At 38.6% G+C, this 21,813-nt stretch overlaps 1 protein-coding gene across 1 annotated transcript; it reads left to right on the top strand.

Annotated features, from left to right (window-relative positions):
• Window positions 1–4,114: 4,114 nt before the first annotated feature.
• On the top strand, window positions 4,115–21,557 carry LOC104162998. Its single transcript, XM_009701861.1, has 7 exons — window positions 4,115–4,185; window positions 6,351–6,499; window positions 9,236–9,371; window positions 15,730–15,802; window positions 16,402–16,501; window positions 17,549–18,424; window positions 19,165–21,557. The coding sequence occupies exons 1-7, from the start codon at window positions 4,115–4,117 to the stop codon at window positions 21,555–21,557; spliced, it is 3,798 nt and encodes a 1,265-aa protein (XP_009700163.1).
• The last annotated feature ends 256 nt before the right edge of the window (window positions 21,558–21,813 follow it).

Here is a 21,813-nt window from a genome sequence, read left to right as displayed (position 1 = left end):
CCTACAGTACAAAAACTGTCCTGGTAAGATCTATCACATGTTTGTACCTGGGACTGTGTTGTATTATTGAGTGCCAAACTGAAGCCTTTGTCTTCAGAATAGATTAGTCTTGAGTTGTAGCTCACCTGAAATCCTAAAATGCAACCTGTTCTTTAGCACAGCATCAATTTCTTAGAGATGCCCTTGCTGGTAGTGTGAAGAAAGCTACGATGCAGGCTCTTCTGCTCACTTAGATGTTTGTATGTGTCCTGTGGGTTGTCATTTGATCAGGGTTGTTTTTATGCTTTATATGCCTACTTCTAAAGCCTAGAACCTGTGAGTGAATACACATACTTTCTAGCAACCTCTCCTCCCCAGATTCAGGTTGTCCTGTGCTGCAGTCTAGGCTGCCTCTAATATTGAAGGTGTATTGTCACAGGATAGCCGTTCCTTCATTATGCAGGTTTTGTTGGTTGGTTTTTTTCTGTGGCAGGTTTCCTTGGGTTGTGTATGAAGAGGGACGGGAGGCCACTGGGGATCCTCTATGCAAATCCTTTAAAACAAGCAGACAAACTAAACAGTGGAAGGCTGTTGTAGAAATGAAACAAGTGGAAGCTGACAGAAACTGTGAAGGCTGACAGACCTTGAAAGACTCCTACCTCTTGTACTCTGTCACCTCAACGGTCTTGCTACAGATTTCCTGAATGGAATAAAGTTAAACTTTCATATAGTAAGAAATGCCTAAACAAATTTACATATTCTGTGTATCTGGCTAGGGAGTATCTAATTACATAATTTATATTACTTGTAAAATGAAGCTTACTTCAAACTTGACAGTGCAAATACTAATAGGAGAGCAAGGCTGAGTGCTAACTGCAGGTGACATAGTAGAAAAGCATATAAAAATGAAGGACTCCCATCTTCAGTGCAGAATGTATATAGGGTTTAAATGAAATATGGGGACAACATGCAAGTCTGATGCCCCATGTGTGGCCATCCTCTATGCGAGAAATATGTATAGGAGGGTTAATTTCGTCAGTGTGTTTCACAAACACTTGCTCAGCACAGAAGTTGGGGTCATAGTTTTGGTCCCCGATTCTGGTGGAGACCACATTTCAATGGGTAGCAGAGCTGCCTGCTTTCACTTCTTTCTCTCCAAAATCAGTTGACTTGTCTCATACCTATGAGCACGTAACTCATTTGTTCTAATACTCCAGGCCTGGATGTGTCTGTCTTCCCTTCTGACTTCAGAATAAATGTCAGTTTGTCTTGTTAGTCATCAAGACTTGTGCTGACTACAGCCTACTTAATTCTCTGAGGATCCAAAAGCAAGATGCTAGCTGAGATTACTAACAGTACCTTGATGAATTAGACCTAACACACCCAGACTTCTGAATAGGCAAAAAATGGAGGAACATGCATGACTACAAACAGAACTAGACTGCCTTTTTCTCATGTCTGCACCTAATTCTACCTACCCAAAACCTTGCTATCCAAAGAGACTCCAAATGCAAGAAGTAAAGAGGTGTTGCTGATGAGGTATTATAATGACAAGAATGGGGAAAGGTTGTGTAACCCCATTGGTTTGCTTTATTCTTCCTAGAATAGCCCTCAACCAGTTTAAAATTATATTGCTTAAACTAATGAAATAGTAACTGATTTTTTTGAAAGTCATATGTATGCAGCTACCATGCAAAAGGAATAGTCCATATTTCCAATCTAGGACTGCCCATTACAAATGTTTTGGGTGTAGTTCTCTAACAAATGCCAGAGCAGACGTTTTCCTATACCTTATCTAGGTATGTGCAGACTAAAGAGGCATGCTCATGCAAAGTGGAATGTTTAAACAATTACTCCTTTTATCTTGTAAACCTTTTACGGCTGTTTCCCACTCTTAAAGAAGAATGAAAAAAACCCAAACAACAAAAACAAACAAAAAACACCAAACCCCCAAAACCAGCCAAATAACTAATTGGCAAGTTGGACACTTATAATGCCTGGTCTAATATTGTTTTACTCCTGTTCTTGCATGACTGATGCTACAAAAAGTTTACCTTGTTTGTGTTCAGAAGGTGATTCAGAACCTAAGTAATTTGTCATCTTCTTGTTAGTTTGGGGTTTGTTGTTATGCTTGCAGCAAATAGAACTGAGAATAAATTCCTGAAAAGTCTCTCTCCTTCCACCTTCTCCACTCATTTTGTATTTCATTTGCAGGAGGGAGATTTTGGAAGTCAATTTGTAGATAAAGTGGTTGTATTGGGCATTAAAAAACCCTTTATTTTGCCACCAGTCACTGGAGTGCTTTTTGAGCCAAACATAGACCCTGATTTAAATGTTTCTTAGTTTGTCACAAGAAGTCTCAGAATGTGCTGGCACCATACAGACTCTCCTGTCCGAAAAGCTCAGTTTAAGCTGTCGATTGAGGAATAAGGCAATAAAAGGAGTTATTAAGATGTTATTTGTCACATCTTGCAAATTCTATGGTGGTTTGTAATATGGAATATGAATGAAGGGAGTACAGGTGAAGGAATTAAGAGACACTGAGGAGGTACAGTTTTAGATACAGGTACGTATTGTTAGATACTAGTGTTTCAAAAAAAGAAACAGAAGTCATTATCACTTCACCGTAATATGCAATGAGCTATTACACTAGCCTATGAAACATAAGATAAACCATTCTGGATTTGCTGATAGGAAGGTTGACAGGGACTAGTTATATTGGAGCAGATTTCCTGCCTTATAGCGGTACCATGTGATTTAGCCCACTATCAGATGTTCCTTAGATGGGCAGAAACAACCCAATTAATACATGTGTAGATTTTCTGTTTGCCTGCAGAGTGCTGGGCAGTTGCTTTGTATGCCCATTCAATGTAATTCTGCATGTACTTAATGCCCTAGTGTGATGAAAAATTTGTCATCTTGCCATCAAACGTGTTTCACCTAGGCATAGTGGAAAAATCATATTAAGTAATGGAGGAACTAGGGCTTATTTTGAAAGAGGGTTTTAGAGTGAATTCCTTTTAACTATGTACCTTCATTTTTTTTTTTTTTTTGAGTTTAATGTTCCTATAGAAGAAACAGGCACTAGTTTTATTGTACCTTTAGGCAGTTTCACTCTGAAAACTGCAACATAGGCTAACTGGCATTTTAACAGACCACTGAGGGACTCCAGAATACATGCTTACATCATATGTAAAGCCATTACTGCATTTTTTCCTAATTGCAAACTTGGCAACTGCACCTGCAATCTGAATCTTAATCTGGATGCCTACTAGCTCTTTGGTCACCAGGAGGAAAATAACATAATGACAACTTGGTTAGCCTTTCTGTTGACTGGGGAGCAGGCGTAGAATCAACTGTTGGCTTCTAATCCTGTGTGGTGTGCTGGGAGGCATATGTAGCAGCAGAAAACCATGGCTGCAGTCTGATTTCTCCACAATTCCTTTCAAGGTAAACCACAATCTAAATCTAATGCCTAGCAGTGAAACAAGCTCACACAGTGCAAGCAGTTTGATATTATTGCTAAGGCCTGCTCATAGCAGAGCTTGAGAATTCAAATAGCATTGTAAAGATTCCCATTTGTAACCTCAGTAGCTGTTTTTGCGACAAGTCTATAATGTGTTGGTGAATGCAGGCTTAAAAGCTTTTTTCCCTGCCAAGACGTAGAACTGATTGTCTTTCTGATAATGGAAATCTGCTGCTTATTTGTGGCTGGGGAATGCCTGAGAACAGCTTTAATACTTACGCTGCTCTTGGTTCCCCAAAAGATGGGACTGAGAGGCTAAATACTTGAAGAGATGAGTAAGCCAAACTGACAAAGGTCAGGTGCTATAAAGGTGAGAAAAGAAAAGGCAAAAGTAGTTTGTAAGTCAGCTGCTGTGAGTTTCTGTCACTTCTTACCGTACAAGCCCTATCAGCCAGACACTTCATTTGTAAAAGGAAGTACTGTGTAAATTGAGAGCATGTTTATAACTTTGTTAGCAAGCATAATTATCTCCCAAAGTCTAGAGGGCCTGTTGAGCTGATGGAGTTAAGGTACACTGACTTCCATAGGCAGCGAGCAGGGGTGGGAGCAAGACATTCACTTTCAGCCAGAATGCATTGGCCATAGGTGACATTTAATGAGTTTAGAGCCATGACAAATCATGCCTCTGTCTCTGTCCTGCTTACATTAATTGGTTGCAGATCTGAGAGTCCAACAAGCAGGTAAGTAGGCTGACACAGCTGAGAGGCTTGGGATCCTGCCAGCTTTATTGGTCTGAGCAGACTTGTAAAGGTCTCCTACCACACCCTAGTTTCAGTGGTCGAATACAAAGGGAAAAGGAGTGAGCAGTATCTGGGGTAAAAGGGTTGAAGCAAACAGGGTGAGGGCATTGAATACTTGTCCTGTGACTCGGTACCTTCCTGCTAGAGAACCTCCCTTGGCATATGTTGTCATACTGCCCTGAAGCACACTCTGGGGTCAGAGCTCTGCTGCCCTGCAGGCTGTACAAATAGCTGAAAAGCCAGTCCCTAGCCCCAAGGAGCATCTCTTCTGAGAAGACAAATAACACATAGGAAAGAAGGTGAAAGAGCAAAGCAATCATCTATGTAAAAAGTTCTTGCATGCCATGTTGCCTTTTTCTGCTGACTGTGTTCATAAACTGGCTGAGCAATGAGGAATTGGCTCATACCTGAGTCATCTATTTGCTTGAGGACAGAGGGAAGCTACTGCTATGTTCCTGCTCCAACTTGGAAGACCTGCAGCATATGAGAAGCCTGTATTTTGGCTCTTAAAAAAGCACAGAGTTATAAGCAAGAGGGAGGCCAACTTTTAAATGCCCAGTAATGTTATGGACTGTTGAATCTTGGCATTAAAAATGCCAGTGGTGACCTCAGCTTCTGGCAGCCTCAACTGTGTGTAACTGATTTGAGACAGACAAGTTGTTTACACACCTAGGAGGAACTGACTCTTGACTGTACTTTCAAAAAGATGTTTAGGTATTTAAGTTCTAATATAGCTGGTGCATTCAAATAAGCCTCTTCATTTCTGGCCATGCAATGATGAAGGAGAGGTGGTGTGATAGGTGAGAACGACCTTAGTGTTGGGGTTGGGACTGGCTCAGTGTCCTTTCTCTGCTGTGAATTGTTGTCTGTACTTGACAGTCAAATCTGCAACCTACAACAACAGGACTGTCATCATAGCTACTTGATGGCACTAGAAGTTCCTTCTCCTAAACTTATGAGCAATATCAAACTAGCGTGAACCTCATTGGGATTGGACTAGATGAGCTTTAAAGGACCCTTCCAACACAAACCATTCTATGATTGGCCATCAGGCCTGTGGAAGAGAGCACCATCCCACAGCAATGGGGACTGTGTTTAGCCTTAAAGTCTCTGAGTAACTTGATTTGTTTTGATTTATCCCTTGGGCTATGTTATTAGCTTGTTTGCTGAAGGAAAGGACATAAATGGAGAAGGCAGATGAAGCCTGACTTGACTATTTTTGATTAAGTACTCTCTAAATCTGTATAGTAACTCTCCTGGTCTGCAGGTTAGTCTCCAGGCCATGTATAAGCATATGCCTAATGTGTTATATCCCTAATGAGGAAAGAAAACAATCTCTCAAATTGCAAGCAGCAACTCTTATTCTGTTAAAGTATGACCCTGAAGCCTGAAAACAAATTGTGAAAAATTTTCTTTATAGAAAATTAAAATGGCTGCAGTTCATGTGACGGTTATGTGTAAATTAATAAACTGCACAAACTTATTTTGTTGTTTCTTCTGTTGATGTTGTCTTCTTTTGTAACTCATTGTATTTGTACAAGGATTTTTGTGTAACCTATGGAAAAAATTACACCATCTTTCCAGTGAACTTTTGGAATATGTATGTAAAAGTAGTGCCATGTGAGCAGCCTGAAAAGGCATCTTCTGAACCCCAAAACAGCCATGGACTTAATTTTGGCACAGATTTCTTAAGGTCCCCTGCTAGCTTATCTCAATTTTAACCTTGGAAAACTGGCCTTTGGAGGCAAGAAGTTAAGATCTGCAGTTACTGGAAACTTCTGCAGAGCTGTCTCTGCTTGAGAGTTTATTTTTTTTTTGAAAAAAGCATATTTTTTTTGAAAGTTACTTCAGCTGATGCTCTAAGGGTGACAGGGCTGAGGCTCTTCCCTCTCCAGCTTATTGTCATCCTTCATAATGAAATAAGGAGAGTAACAGGTTGAAAGATAGAAATGGCATGCTGAGACAGCATTTAAAAAAAAAACCAAAAAAACCCACCAAACCCGAACAAGAACACCACCCCCCCACCCCCCCAAAAAAATCTGTCTTCTGTTCACACAGGTAAGTAGATTTTGTGTATATATTTTTTTTTTTTCCCTCCTCCACAGGCATTTGCCAGAAAAAGTCAAAGACGATGTTCAGCTAAAGAATATGAGTGGGCAGTGGTTTTATGAAGCAAAGTCAAAGAGGCACAGAGATAAGATACATGGAGCAGATATTATTAGAGCTTCCATGCGACGGAAGCCTGCCACTCTTGGTAAGCATTTGGTTTATATTTTATTTTGGAAAGGTTGGCTTTTTTGTAGCTAATCTCAGATACTGTTGTCTGTGAAATACAAGAAGAATATTGTTATCTCTACAAGGAGAAAATGATGCAAAAAAGAGATTTCCCATGTAGTTTACAGTGTAAGCTTTCCTCTCCCCCATATGCTAGGTATTAAAGAGATAATTCTATGGGATGACTGCTAAGAGGAGGGACTGGCTTGTGTTTATACATAAGACTAAAAGCCCTCTGCACTCCTGGACTGCATTTTTATTTCCATTTTTGAGGCCCTGTGAGCTAACCTGGAACATGCAAAGAATCAGAGATTGAGGAAATTGCTCTTTAGTATTTCCAAGATTTTGGGTGCTCAGCTTGAGACCTCTGAGGCTGAATTTATTTTTTTTTATTATTTTTAAGGAGACCAAAGGTACTTCAAGTTGATTTGAAATGGTAGGCACCATGAGCTAGAGCCAGTGGTTATCACTACTGAAATATATGGGCTGGGAGCTTTGGTGTCTAGAACTGGTATCCTGTGTCCATGTTACCTCTAAATGCACTCACCATTCCCCACATCATGGTGGGTACCCTGAAATGAACTGTGAGAAACGTTTGTTAAAACCAACTGTGTTCATGTGTCAGATAACAGTTGCAGATATTAATTTAGTAGTACAGATAGGTAGTAGTATACTGTATGTAAATTGAGTAATGTTGACAAGCTTTGTGCTCACTTGATAATAAATATATTCTGCAACTCTTATTTTGAAAAAATCAGAATGTGGGAGGATAATGCATTGTGTTTAACATGAGAAGTAAAGACAGTGTTTTGTTTGGAGAGAAACAAAGGAGTAGAACTTAAAAGCCCTTCTACTGGACCAAACCAAAAGCTCGACTCCCCAGCACCCTGCCTCAGAGTGCCTGACAGCATGTGTAGGCTCCAAGGCCAGGACCAGCCTGCAGCCAATTGCACCTCAGAATTTTTTGAAATAGAGGAGGTATTTCTGGATTATTTTTCCCCCCATTAATTTCTTCAAGAAGTTCCTTAAAGCCATGCCTCTCACATTCACCATGTCCTGTGTCAAGGCATTATTTTAAAATGAAGGTTTTCCATGTAAGAAGTGACCATTTCCTTTTCTGGTTTTGAACTGATCACCATTAACGTTATCTCTGGGAGAGAAAGTGAACAGTTGATCTATGTTCACAAAAACATATATAATATAGTATACAGGATTTTATAGACTTCTGTTATAAATCTCTTGGCATCTGACTTTTTAATCTGAGAAGTCTTAGTCTATTTTGTCATTCTTCGTACAGAAAGTGATTTTTTTTTTTTTTCTTAAAGAAATTGATTCCTCATCCCATCTTAACCTCCTCTAGTTCTCCTAAATCCTTTTGACTTAGAAGGGCAATACTCTTATTCTCATCAGATTGTACTGAAACTTGCAACCTTTGTTCTTTTAAGTTCTATTAAGGGATTTTACTGTATGCTAGAGAAGCAAGGAAGGTACTTCTCTCAATACTCTGAATGGATTACAGCTTGCTACTTTCTATAGGTTTTGTAACTGCAACTTAGCCTTGTTTTCCTGTGTCTAATCCTGCAATGTTATACCTTCTCAGTTCCTATGTTCCCAGAGATGAGTTTGGATAATGGCAGTGTAGTCAGTTTGTGGTTACTGTGGATTGGTGTGGGGTTTTTAAGTTAACAAGAAAAGGCCTCAAACGGAACAGAAAGCAAAAATTCGCAGGTGGTTAGGGCAGTGCGTTTGAGGTTTTGGCATGTTTTGGACTTGAAGGTTATGAAAATCAGCTGTAAAATTCTGGCTAAATTTTACAGTAACTTATAGCTTAAAGGAAAATACTTAAAGCCATATTATCTTAAAGGAAGGTTAATTACTCCCAATCTTATTACTTGAACAAAGAGGCATACTGGTACATTCAGAACTCAAGTGCCGTTGCTTGGTTTCAATGACTTGTTAGATGTCAAGATATTTTTGCTTGCAGTTATGGATAACAAAAGTGAGAATAAAAATCTTGCTTATTTTTGCACACTAAGGAATTCTTCATTTCTAAACTGTTGGAGAAATACAAAAAGCAGTAGAGGAAATAACGCAATGTTTTTACTCTGAAAGGGGTTATCAGAATATGACTCTGTTCTACCCCAAAAAGAAATGTATTTGCATTTGCTGAATGAGTGGGCCTTTTTGTTTGGTTGGGTTTTTTTATACTTACCTTCTTAACTTCTTATGGTAATTCTATCCATAAAGCATTAGCCACCTGCTTAAATGACAGTTATGACCAACTTCCAATTTACTGCTGGAGGAAGAGAATAATTGACTTGATTTAACTAAACTTCAACATATTTTCAGTTTCCTATGGTTTAATTGGTTTTGTTTCCTCATCACACCAAGGTTGAATTTTTGATGTTTATCTAGCTGCAAGAACTACAGGATCAGTCTGCCACTGTCATTGTAGAAAATGTCTCCATTTATGATCACTTTAAGGTCTAAAGCAGATGTACCTGGAGTAGTAGAGCGATATATTCAGACCAGTATGTGACATTTCTAGTAGCACTAAAAAATTATTCTTCAGAAGGCACCAGATCCACTTCTGTACATAATTCAAGTATAGTGGACTTTTGAAATAGCTTTAGGACTCAATACACATACTTCGATTTGCTTCTTAAGAAATCCTGTGTGAACATATGGGAGATAATATTCTTGTTTCATGTTTTAGCTGAAGTGAGTCAGAACAAATCAAACAAAGCAAAGGATAGCTGGGTGAGCAATGTTAATAAAGAAGTCTTTGTGCCACCAGAACTACATGGCATTGTGGAACATAAAGAAGAAGAAGAACTGAAATCTAGTTTGAGGTAAGCTGTCTGTTTAATTGCACTTAGTATTATATATTGGGAGTCGTGAAACTTATGAGCTGTAAGTTCCATCCAAAATATTGTACTTGCCTCTTATTTCAAAGGTCATCAAATATTTCCTCGGGATCACCCAAAGAATATGTGCATGTGAAAGGCTGAGAAATCATAGTCATGCATTGGTAATTGTTCTGCATTTGAATGCAGAACGGCTTACCTCTTCAAGGAAAAGCTTGTTAGTGGTGTATAGTAGTGTCCTACACATGTTCTCATGTCACAATTTAGTCTGGCTCCCAGAAGTGAAACCAGGATTTTCTGGTTAGAATGGTTGGCCATGATCAGTCCTCCACAGTTAGTATTAGGGGGACAATAACCTCTGCATCTCTTCATTCAGTCAGTTAATGAGACCAGACTATTGATTCAGCCTGAATTTTAAGCTTGGATTATATGAGGAATCAGAGACTGAGAAACTGCTCTTTAGAATTTTCCAGATTTTTGAGTGCACAATTTAAGACCTCTGAGACTTTTTAAGGAGACCAAATGTATTTCAGGTGGAAAGAACCAAAATTTTTGGATACTTGCAGAAAATAAGTCAGATTCTACCAAAAAAAATAAATGTCTTTCTGGAAGGGAGAGGCTTCCATTCAGAGTAAGGCAAGAGGGTCAGCTTGGATATGCCTGAATGGCTATAGTTGTTGCAGGGATGCTGGGTGATATTTTAAGTAGTTTCTGCACTACAGATGATTTTGTATTAAATCACACTGTCAAGTCTGTAAACATCCCAAACAGCTCCATTTTGCTTTGAAATATTCTGAGTTGATTTCAGAGACATGCATGTTTTCTTTAAAACATCTACATGTAGTAATTAATTGGCTGTGAAAAGGTTTCAAAAAGCCTCCATTTGAAAAGGAAAGTGCTGATCTCTTAGCTAGGGTGACAGCAGGTAGAAATGAAATATCTTTAAATGGCCAGATTTCTCAACATCATTGAGGAAACAAGAACTAAGGTGTAACACAGGTAGCTATTTTTTGTACTTTCAGCGGACAGAGTGAGGTAAGAGCCAGAGCTACTTCTTGTCGTGCCATTGATCGGCTCTGTAACCTTTCACTTTCATGCCTGTCTTCTAAGTCCTTCTCTGTACATCATCTGTTTTTTCTTTGCAGCAAGGCTTGTCTCCTACTATGCATTTGTACAGTATCTAGTAGCAGTTGAATCTTTCACTTTCGTGGTCTGCAAACTGGGCACACGCGTTCATGATGAATGGCACCAAAGGTTGGTGTAAGTCTTAACAACTCTGGCTTACATTACTGGTCTGTCTTATCCTTTACATATCATTATCAGTGAACTCAAAAGGGTATTTGTCTTACCGACATCTGAAATTGTGCTGAAAAAGGTCAAATAAACGGCTTTGTTAGAGACTTCCCAAAAACTGAAGTTGTACAATAAGGATGATAAAGGTTGCTCATCACAAGAGCTTAGCTCCCCCCACACAAGTTGGCTGATAATGTTGACAGAGTTAGTTGTTACGGAATGTAGTTTTTTCACAGCTGGCTTTTACCTTCAGGACATTGCTATGGAGTTATTGCTTTATGGACAGCATAAGACATGCTGCTGTTTAATATATCTTAGTATATTTTTGCATGGCATCTTGCACATCAGGAAATGATGATGATACTTTAAAAGAAGTACAGCCTTATAATGTTATTCTTACCATTACAACTCCATAAAATGTGTATGATTGATAAAGAGTAATACATTTCATAAACTGCCAGGGCAGCCTCTTCAAAAATATGTAACATAACCAGGTTTAAGAACAGGTAGGCAATTGTTTGGAATATGACCAGCTTGATAGTGGTCTTTAACTTGAGGTGATTTGATGACTTATTTCAGGTCACAGTCATGTGAAGCCATTGTGGTTCAGGACCTTCTTCTGCCCTTTGCTCCAAATTGTGCCAGAAATTAGTCAGCCTGTATGACTTGTTCATGTGTGCTCATACCCTCACCAATGGTTCAAGATCTTCCCTCTAAAGCAAGCTCACACAGTCCAGGATTTATGAGGCAGTTAGAAGTGGACCTTAGGAAGTGATCTATAGTATGTGGGTTGGACACTTACTTGTGTTTACTTTGCATAAATGATTAGATGTCTCAGATTATTTGCTTCTAAAATGTCAAAAGCTGAAGCAAGCAAATGTGGTAGACTATGTGCAAGTCATTGCTTATGACTTCAGAATGGGCTTATTTCACTATGGCTGAGATCAGTCTACACAGCATTGCACGTGGGGAATTGCAGGAGGTGCAATAGGTTTTTAAAATACTCCTCTTCCTTTCTATTCTCTTTATACTGGACTTTGAAAGAAACTGGTCTGACATGGCAGTGGGCCTGTCTCCAATGGCAGCAGCTGATCAGGAATTGAGGGGAAACAGAATGCTGGGAAAGCAATAACCCCACCAGTTGAAGTGGGAAGGGAAAACCTAGACACTACAAACATTTAATTTGGCTGTTAGGATAGCAGAGCCAGAGGAATTAATTGACTCTTCCTCTTGCAAGTAGTCTTAATCTGGCTAGAACTAAAAGGCTGAAACAGAGTATCATTCTGGAGCTTGGGATTGCATTAAGTGAGTTCACAGCTTCTGGTGTCCAAATGCTACATGTGGTTCAAGCACTTGAACTTTTAAAATGCTTTAAAGTGCTACTTTAAGGGTAGGTTTGTGGGAGCTGTGGGTTTCAGGGCTTCAGTTGGTGCAGTTTTTTTGCCCTTCTTACTCTAAAAGTGGGCTTGAGGCCAGCACTGGCTTGCAGGCTTTGCATAAGCTGAACCACTGCTAACCTGAGGACTGGGACCAGAAGATATGTGATAACAAATTACCCAGACTTTTTTATTCTGGATCCTAGTCTTAAATCAAAACAATTCTTACTGAATGTGAACAAAGTTCAGTTCTGGTAGATCTGTTTGTAAACTGCTGAGGGTCAAATCAAGCCCTGGGGACAGCTCAACTGCTGTTGAGTCAGGGTGCTGCTATATGAAGTGGAACAGAAATCACCCCACAACTATATTCTTAAAATTAGCATAGTGACCTTCATTCCCACACCCCAAGTATCTAAGTTCAGTAATGAAGCTATGAACATTTTTTTTTTTTTCCTGGGCCTTATATCACTGTGGTACTTCTCTAGCATACCAGAGCCTTTACAGGCCAGGTGTGTGAAGTGTCTGAAGGTGTAACCTTGTACAGAACGAGTTTTGATAAGGTGACTCAGACTGTCAATATTGCCTCTGTTCAGTGATACCATCTGTCTATACGCTGAATCTCAAAAAGGGGCAATGTTAAAGGGGTTTTATCTTTCAAATTAAGATTTGTATGTTATTTTCTTCCTGAGGCTAGAAAATATTCTTAGCCTACATTGAACAGGTGACAAGTGTGGGTCCTAGGGTTCTGCAAGGTAAAAATTTGCACAAAAGCCCTAACTCGTAAAATCCACATAACCTTTCTAGAATAATAGGGGTACTGGGACATTTTGATGGAGTTCTGCTAAATTGCACTAGCTTTACTCACACTAGATTCTCTACCCTTCAAGATAAGCCCAGGAAAGCTTTTTTTCCTTTGAATGGAGGGCCATTTCTGAGTAGACTGTATTGACAATGCCTGCAAATCTATATATAACCCCTTTCTCCAGCTTTGCTCCTGCCTTTGCCTTGTTGCCTCTTGGTTCCTCTCCAGTGCTGTCCAGTTTGTGTGGAGTTTGGGCCTTCATTGTGGCTCTCAGTTCTTTGTTTTGCTGAATTGCAGTGCAGGAATTTTTTAATCTGGGTGTATTTATCAGTTTGGCTTCATACACTCTCTTAGGTTAGCCTTGTGAATGCAGCGTATCTGGGAACGGTCTGTTCAGTATTCCCATCTAGATGGGTTGAGGGTAAACTTGCATTTTCAGACCCTTTGTTGTGAAACTTAGTTATAGGATCCTGAGTGTGTTTTTTTTCTCTACTTTGTTTTCTTTAGAGCAGGGTTTTCAGTATGTAATGCCAAATTAACAACTCTTTAATTATTCTATGGTAAGTCTGAAGTAGCATTGCATTAAAATATTGTGGGATTTTGTGTGTGTGTTCAATAAGACTTAAAGTTACTTCCCCACCTGTAAAAAATGCAGAGCAAAGAATGTCTTACCATTTTCTTGGCAGCCCAGGGTACATAACAGTATTTTCCTTGTTTAAAATGAGCGAAGGGTTGAAGCATTCATGACCTAGACCTTAATGAAAAAAAAATCTATACACACACATACATACATACACAGATCTACCTATCTATGTATCTCTAGCTCATGTTTGTCCTGTTGGGTGAGATGGTGTAGATGAGACAAAGTGCAGGAGCACACAGGTGCTTTTAAAACCAAAACCACAAACTCAAATGCTTTATAAAAGCAAGAGCACAAACTCCAATTCAGCAGAACAAAGTTTCTTGAAATATATGTATTTTCAGAATTAAACCCCGCCAGTATTAGAACTAAGGTAAAAAACTATAATGTGGAATGTTTTGGTATTTTTTAAAGAAATTAAAAGTTACAATATCGAACTCTTTGAGAACTAGAAATTTCTGTCTTATTTCGGATCAGAGAAGAATAAAGAGAACAATAACAATGTGTTATAGCTGGTGTGTGCATATCAGAGGTTGCTGCAGTTAGTGCTGAAATAAAAGAACAGTTTATTTTTTCACTCATGAGACAGTTTTCATTACAAGATCAGCTCATACCTTAAGTTTGTATCACTATGCATGGTGGTATATTTCTTAAAGGTATTGTTGAACCAGAAGTTTATAGCTCGGATTACAACTGGTATTTTTTTCCTAGCCTTATGTTCAGGCTGCTCATTACTGTATCATTTTATCTTCTCCATAATGATGTTTTTCCATTTGTGAAATGGGAGGATATCCCTTCTCAGACACACTTAGCAGTCCAGCGGCCAGTAGCCTTTTGAGGATGGTTGCCAGAGTCTTTTCTTTTTTTTTTTTTTTTTTTAATTTTTTCCCCTAAACTTCCAAGGTTAACTGCACTGCATCCCAGAGAAGATGAGAGAGTTTTTTGTCCTTGGCAGGGCAGACTGTTGCCAGTTACCTGATTGGACAGATCTTCTTCTATGTGAGGAGGCAGCTCCTGTTTGACCATAGAACTTGATGAGAGCTGGGAGCTATTTTCTTGTCCTGAGATACCACATCCACTGTCTAAAGCGTTGTCTTGTGACTCTGCTACTTACCTATCAATATCTGAAATTCTTTTCACCCATACCAAAGATCACTGACCAAAAAAATATTTAGTACTGGAATCTCCCTATACATCTATATTGGAAAAACCATAGGAGTTGCTTTCCTTCCTAGCCTGAGGTCGTATTTCCTACCTGGAGAATATTTATTTTTCCTGCCTTGTACTGTTTCTGCCAGCCCCAAAATCATAAGCATGTAAGTTGGTTAATGCCAGCATTTTCTATATAAAATTAAGATACTGAATGTGGTTGTTATATGAAGACCATATTTAAATCCATATCTAACTTCCATCTTCAAAAAACAAATTTTTTTTTGTATCTGAGATGTTTAGATAAACTCAAATTATAAAAATCTGATTGCTTTGGAAAAAAACCAAACCCTTACATCATTTTGCAAATAGATGAAATATTTTTTGTTATAATGCAGGAGCTGTCTCTTCTAACTGTTTTAATTTCTCCTTACCTGGGCTATACTTAGTCAGGGTCACAAGTAATAACTTACTTCACTTATGCTATTAAACCACAGATTTTTTTAGATCTTAATTGAAAGAATAGCTTATAAGCTGTACCTCTGAGGGGATGTATTGTCGTCTGTGGCATGTCACATCTTTGCTACAGTGGTGATGGTGTTCCTCTGATTTTTCTGACTTGGACACTTTACAAAACTCTTTTTTTTTTTTTTTTTTTTTTTTTTTTTTAATATCAGACTTTGGCACTTTCCTCCACTTTGATTTCAGTCCTAGAAGTATAAATGCAGGACAAGGATGGAGATGGCAACACTGATATTGTTTGGAGTGTGGCTATATTTGCAGAAAGCTTGCTCATAAATCTGAAAAATATCAAAAATATGGCTTCTGTCATGCCAAGTAGAAGTTGTACTGAATTCTTTAACAAGCAAAGAAGTTTTTGCAAGGAAACAAAGCAGTAAGAATATCCCCTTGCTATGGAAAGGAGGTTTGCTTCTGAATCTGATGAGAACAGGCTAAATAGAAAACTTCAGGTGCCAAGAAGTGATATTCGAGTATGTATAAATGAATCTTTGTTTTGCTTTTTCAAAAAGGCTTAACGTAATGTCCTGTTTGCTGAAGTCATTACATGCTTTTTCTTTGCAGTTCTAAAACAACCACCTCTGTGTTAGGCAAACCAGAGGAAAGACCTATGGAGGCAGCAGTCTCACCAGTAAAGGTACGACTGGTATTGAATATAGCAGAAGTTATCTTTTACATTTTGTCTGTTTCTTTGCTTCAGTGGTAAAGACAATTAAAGGTTTGAGGAAGAAAGATAGTAAGTTGGAAAAAATGAGTATTTTTTTTGTTTTGGAGGGAGATAATGGAAACCACTAAAAGTTCAGCACTGAAGTGCTGTTACGGCTATAATCAGTGGCTATTTGTGCTAGACATTGTTTACAGCCTCTTCAACCACTGAAAAGAATTGTCCTGCTATGATCCAGTATCTCTAAAGTTACAGAATTAGAGACAAAATTATTTAACTTGCAACAACTTGGGATTTTAAAGTGTCTTTAAGTGGTGGCTTATCTGTGCTTTTGGTGACTTCACAATGAACGAGATGAGGCTATCACTAGCACTTCTGACAGTTCACCGGTTCATATTGTTTAGGTTTTTTGTCATGTATGCAATTTGAGAGGCATGCTTTCAGATTCTTTGCTGACAGGGTGGTGAGGCAGAGGAAATCACTGCACTTCCATTTATTTGTGAAGACTGTACTGATATAGCAATTTGACAGCAATTATAATGTTCATTCTGTTTTGTTTTTTTTTTTTTTAGCAAAGGAGAAATCCATTTAATTCCACTGCATCAGGTGGTAACTTGAACAGTGGGGAATCAGAAAACAGATCAGCCACTCTACCTCAGCTATCAAAGAAGGGTAAATATACTTATTTAGCATATGGCTGTGAATTTCTTGGTGGTTTATATGGAAATTGTTTTTACTTTCATGGCTTCTTTTTGTACGATATCAAAATCTGCTTTATCTTAACTACTTGGAGTTATCAGCTAGTTCATTTCAAACCCCATGAAAAACATGTGAATATACTCAGGAAATGGCTGTTTATGTGAGTAAATGAGTTTTGCTTCCTTTTTTACTTGCAGCTCTAGTCAGTCTTAAGCACTCCATCTGAGAGGGCTGCTTGTCCTGAATTGCTGTTAAGAGAACAGAGAAATTTCCTTGATTTTGGCAGAGCTGTTTTTATGGCCTTCTAGTCATTGCTGCTATTGGCTCAGCAGAAGCAGCCTAACTCTCTTTGATCTTTATATTTTTCCCTTTGTTTTCTCAGTCCTGTTTATTTTCAAATCCTCCCTTTCACACAGTATTCTCTGCAAGCAAGTAGATGAGTGATGATATTATCACAATACAGGCATTTGAAGTTGTAATTTACAGGTTCATGTGTAGAAATTACTATCCTTTCTCTGTTATGAAGCTTGCTAACAAGAAAAAGGAAGACTTACACATTAGGAATAACAAAAATGTAGTCTCCCTACTGGAGATCATTTCTGCATTTTACCTTATTCCATATGAAAGTGTAAATAGGCTTTTTCCATTTCTGTACGTTGCTGTTTTATCTTCTGAACCTGAAGAGGTGTATGTGTATTCAAAAGCTGCCCTTCCCTGCAAACTTTGTCCTTCCAGGAATAATGCTGATCAAAAATTTGGTGTGTTCTCTGTCTTTGGAATCATCACATAGTTAATCTTTCTAGAATAAGAAATAACAGCAGGATTTTCATCTGCTAAAATTTCCTATTACATACAAATGAAATCAACACCTATGTTGAACTTCCTCCTGTGTCTTACTGCAAATGTTTTTAATAAACCAATATAATCACTGCATTCGAGATCTGCATGGTATCATACCTTCTTTTTATGCAGATGAATGTCATGTAAATTCATGATTTCTTCTCTGTATATGTCTTACAGAAATTTTGTCGGTCTCAGAAGAGAGCCAACCTAAACCAAACTTACAAAATGATGAAACAGAGAAACATAAGAAGCCTTCTGTAGAACCTACTGATGAATCACAGAAAGGACTAGTTAAGCGTCCCGTCCCAAAAGCTAGAAAATTAATTCACAAAGCAACTGAGCCTGTGTCACGGAGAGAAGACTTTTTTCCAAAACCAGCCAAACAGACTGAGAGGATTAATGGCCATGGTACACCACCCAGGGGCATTCTGAAGCGCAGTTCAAGTTCCACTGACTCAGAAATTCAAGTTAGTCAGATGTTAGATGTTCAGAAAAAGAATGGTCTTCCTACTGCAACTATTTTTGAAGGAGAAGCCAAGAAGAACTCTCTTACAGAAGAAGTGGAAGACTCCACACAAATTTCACTGGAAAAACTAAAACAAGTGAGGTTCTCATCTAGCACTGGTAAAGGAGAACCTCTGCAAAGCCCACAGCTGCATCATGTTAGAGAAACAGGAGAATTTGGTTTGTTAGAATCTGATGAAATGCAGGGTAGTGGAAATGATGTTATTAGATCAGATTCATTTGGGAATAAGCAATTTTCTGCTGTAAAGTCTTTGGGAACCTATTCATCAGCTTTACAAATAAAAACAATAGATGGCTTACAAGAAGATACATTGGCATCTGGCCCTTGTGACACAAATAGGTCAGTCTTCCTGGTTAATGAAACCTTGCAGACAAAGACAGTTACTCCTAAGAAACTTGAAATTCCACAGAAGATCTGCAGCAATATCCTGCCAAATAGCAATAATGAACTGAGTGTTGATGAGACACATGATTATAAATCCAACCAGCTCTTGAGCCATGAAACAAAGTCGCACAAAAACTTTCCTGGTAAGAGACTAAGGAGTGAAGAACAGAATGCAATAGCATATAACATGTATTCATTAATGTTTGAATTACTTGTATCTAAGAATTAACAACTAGGAAACAGAAATAGTAGGAATGTGCTATATACTGCAGAATTAAATTCAACATAATTTTTTTGTATTTTAATGCTCTGATGTAGTCAATATTTTTTAGATGATCTTCTATTGGTTTTCTTAAGAATTAACAATCAGATCAGAGCCTGGATAGGCACCGTTATTGTGAACAGTGAAGGTGAAGTGATGGCATTTGGATAAAATTCCTGACTCCTGGATCTGTCTGCATGGGAACTGAAGAATTTTTGGTATACTGCTGCCAACTGTCCTTGGTAGTAACCCAGCTGTGACTTAGATTTGCTCATGGCAATAAACACAAATATGCTGGGTTGTCCTCCCTGCCCGAGCCCCCTTTCAATGTAGCCATTTCCTTTAGAATGAGGATAACCAATCTTATCTGCTTGCACCCTCAAAAGTAATACAATTAATCTTCCAGGAGGATATCTCGGTGTAGGAATTTATTCTTCTATTGCCTGCAGTATGGTTCTTTACAAAAACAGAAGGACAGAGAACTCTTTTTCTCTGCTAACAGTTTAAAAAAAAAAAAAAAAAAAGAAAAAAAAAAGAAAATCTGAGAGATTTTTCAAGATAGATTGAACATTTGTAGAGTCATGTGTCTGATTCCTAACTCTCAGTTTTTTTATGTTGTAGATGAACATCAGCTTTCTGCTAAGACAGAAGCACATGAGGTGTCAAATGTGAATTCTACAAGTCTTCAACAAGGTAAGCCTGATCTTGTTGAGGAGCAAGATGCTAAAACCACTTTCAAACCTGACAAACATGCTGATGAACTCATGAAAGTGGACGATGAATCTGTATCAAAAGTTTTAGATTGGTTTAAAAGAAGTTCTGGTACTGAAGACAGGAAACATATATCAGCTAGATCCCAAGGCGAGGAACCCAAAGTGGAAGAGGACTTTTCAACCAGAACAGCAGTTCTTCCTACAGAAGACAGTGGGCCTAGTATGGATGGAAAAACGAAAGTTACAAAAGAGTTACCGTTTGGAAAGGTTAAGCAACAGAACAGTATTTCACCTACATCATTTATTTCAGAAAATATACAGCTGATAAAAGAGATGATAAAACCTAAGAAAGGGGAAGGGAACAAGGAGCAAAATGACAAATCAATAGCTGAATTTGACTGTACAAGAGTTGAAGAAAAAGAACGTGGTCAAGAAATAAAGCAACAAAATCAAAAATCAAATCTCTTGGAACATGAGCTACCAGCTCAGAAATGCAAATCGGAGAAGGCAATACAAGAAAAAAGAAGAATAAGGGAGATCAGAGCATTCTGGGAAAAGGATAAAACTATCCCGAGTCATGCAGAGAAAGAAGTTAGTATCAATACTAATGCATCAGGTGGTGGTGCATTGAAAGGTCTCAGAGAGAATGACAAAATAAAACCAACTGCAGTATACCTACCTAAAGGATTGGATGATCAAAGCAAGAATACATTAAGAAGGGCTGAACTAAGTTGTGCAAGCCGAGCTTCAAGAAATGAACATCAAAGCTCTTCTGAATTTGGACCAGACCATGCAGTTGAAAAGCCAGAAAGAACACTTCTGTTTCATGAATATACAGAATTGCCAAAAACCAGCAACTTGCAGCCAAGAGTTGGTGCTACTTCAGCTTCCCAAGAAAGCAAAGACAAAGATGAGAAAGAAACACTTAAAGGAAAAGTTGCCACTTCTTCCCAACAGAAGCCAAGCTTCCAGGTTTTGTCTTTAAAACAAAAAATGAATGAAAAGTCCAATAATCAAATTTCAGATCCTTCACAGTTCCAGAGTCTGAGAAACTTCTGGGATACTGGAGTTAAATTACAGAGTAGCATTGATAGGGGAGATGTTTCTTTGCCAAATAATACTAGTTCAATAACCTATGAAAGAAAATCGAAGGAAGATAAAAAAGGCAGAGATAATGTGAGCAAGCAAGAGTTAATTCAACAACAAACCCAAACACCTGAGAGAGAAAAAACACAGAAACTAGAGTCTGTGGTACGTGAACTGCCTCTAGGATCTCCTACCCTGAAAGGTCTAAATGTGACACACACAAAAATTATGGACCCTGTCCAGCTGGACAGAAAATCAGTTATCTCAGAACCCAAGGAAAAGATGGGTCTTCCAGAGCATGAAGTTAAAGAATGTATAGAAAAAAGTATTGTTTCATCAAAAGAACATCGTGTTTCCTTGCAGTTACTCCAATCACTTGGTGATAAAGATGCCTTAAAGGAGATAGCAGTAGATGATTGGCTATGTTTACCTATAGAAAAAGTGGAGAACAAGTCTACTCCATTGGATGTCAGTCTCCCTAAACAGGAAGTTGCAGAGACTGTGGATAAGATTGTTCTACCTAAAGCTGGGCTTGATGTACTTAAATTAGGCCTAAAAAAGTCAGAAAAGGAAGCCTATGAGATATCATCTAGCTTGAACCTAAAAGAAAACATTTTGAAAGGGACAACTTCTCACTCAAATCAGTGCAAGGTCTTTGAAAGAACAGTAGAAGAGAGTCATGACATTTCTCCTGCTGATCAAAAAAAAGAAATAGGAAAAAACATAGGAAAAATGATTGTGCCATCAACAGATGAGCATGAAAACAAACAAAGCCTCAGGAAACTGTCTAGGGAATTTGAAACTTTCTGTCTACGAAATGAGGTAGCAGAGAAGGATGACACTCTTGCGAGTTCTCAGAGGCCAGATGCTGGTTTGCAGAACCTGCTGAGAGAAACCTTTGCATCTCAACCTCCTGAATATAGAGGGGTGGGAATGAAAACATCGGATGACATGAATAGTATTTCACACACTAATTGTAGAATAGAATCAGCATGCCATGAAGATACTGGTCAGCCTGAAGAGGTCAGTGAGACCACAGAAAAGTCAATTTCTCCGTCCAAGGTCAGTGGCCTGAGTTCTGCTTTAGAGAAGCTGCTGAAGGAGGCCTCTGAAACACCACCTCCTCCTAAACCAAAACATGCCGACAGCACAGTACAGACGACTGGTGAGGTGGAAGTTAAAGGCATGACGAGAGTAGCCGCAGGAAATTGGTGAGACCATAGAAAAGTCTGTTGCCCCATCCAAGGTCAGTGGCCTGAGTTCTGCTTTAGAGAAGCTGCTGAAGGAGGCCTCTGAAACACCACCTCCTCCTAAACCAAAATGTGCCGACAGCACAGTACAGACGACTGGTGAGGCGGAAGCTAAAAGCATGACCTACGAGCACAATGGAGAGTTGCCGCAGGAAATTGGTGAGACCATAGAAAAGTCTGTTTCTCCATCCAAGGTCAGTGTCCTGAGTTCTGCTTTAGAG

Source organism: Cariama cristata, unplaced genomic scaffold (genome assembly GCF_000690535.1).
Source record: "Cariama cristata isolate BGI_N322 unplaced genomic scaffold, ASM69053v1 scaffold41356, whole genome shotgun sequence".
Lineage (NCBI taxonomy): Eukaryota > Metazoa > Chordata > Aves > Cariamiformes > Cariamidae > Cariama > Cariama cristata.
This window is presented reverse-complemented; position numbering and strand designations above follow the sequence as displayed.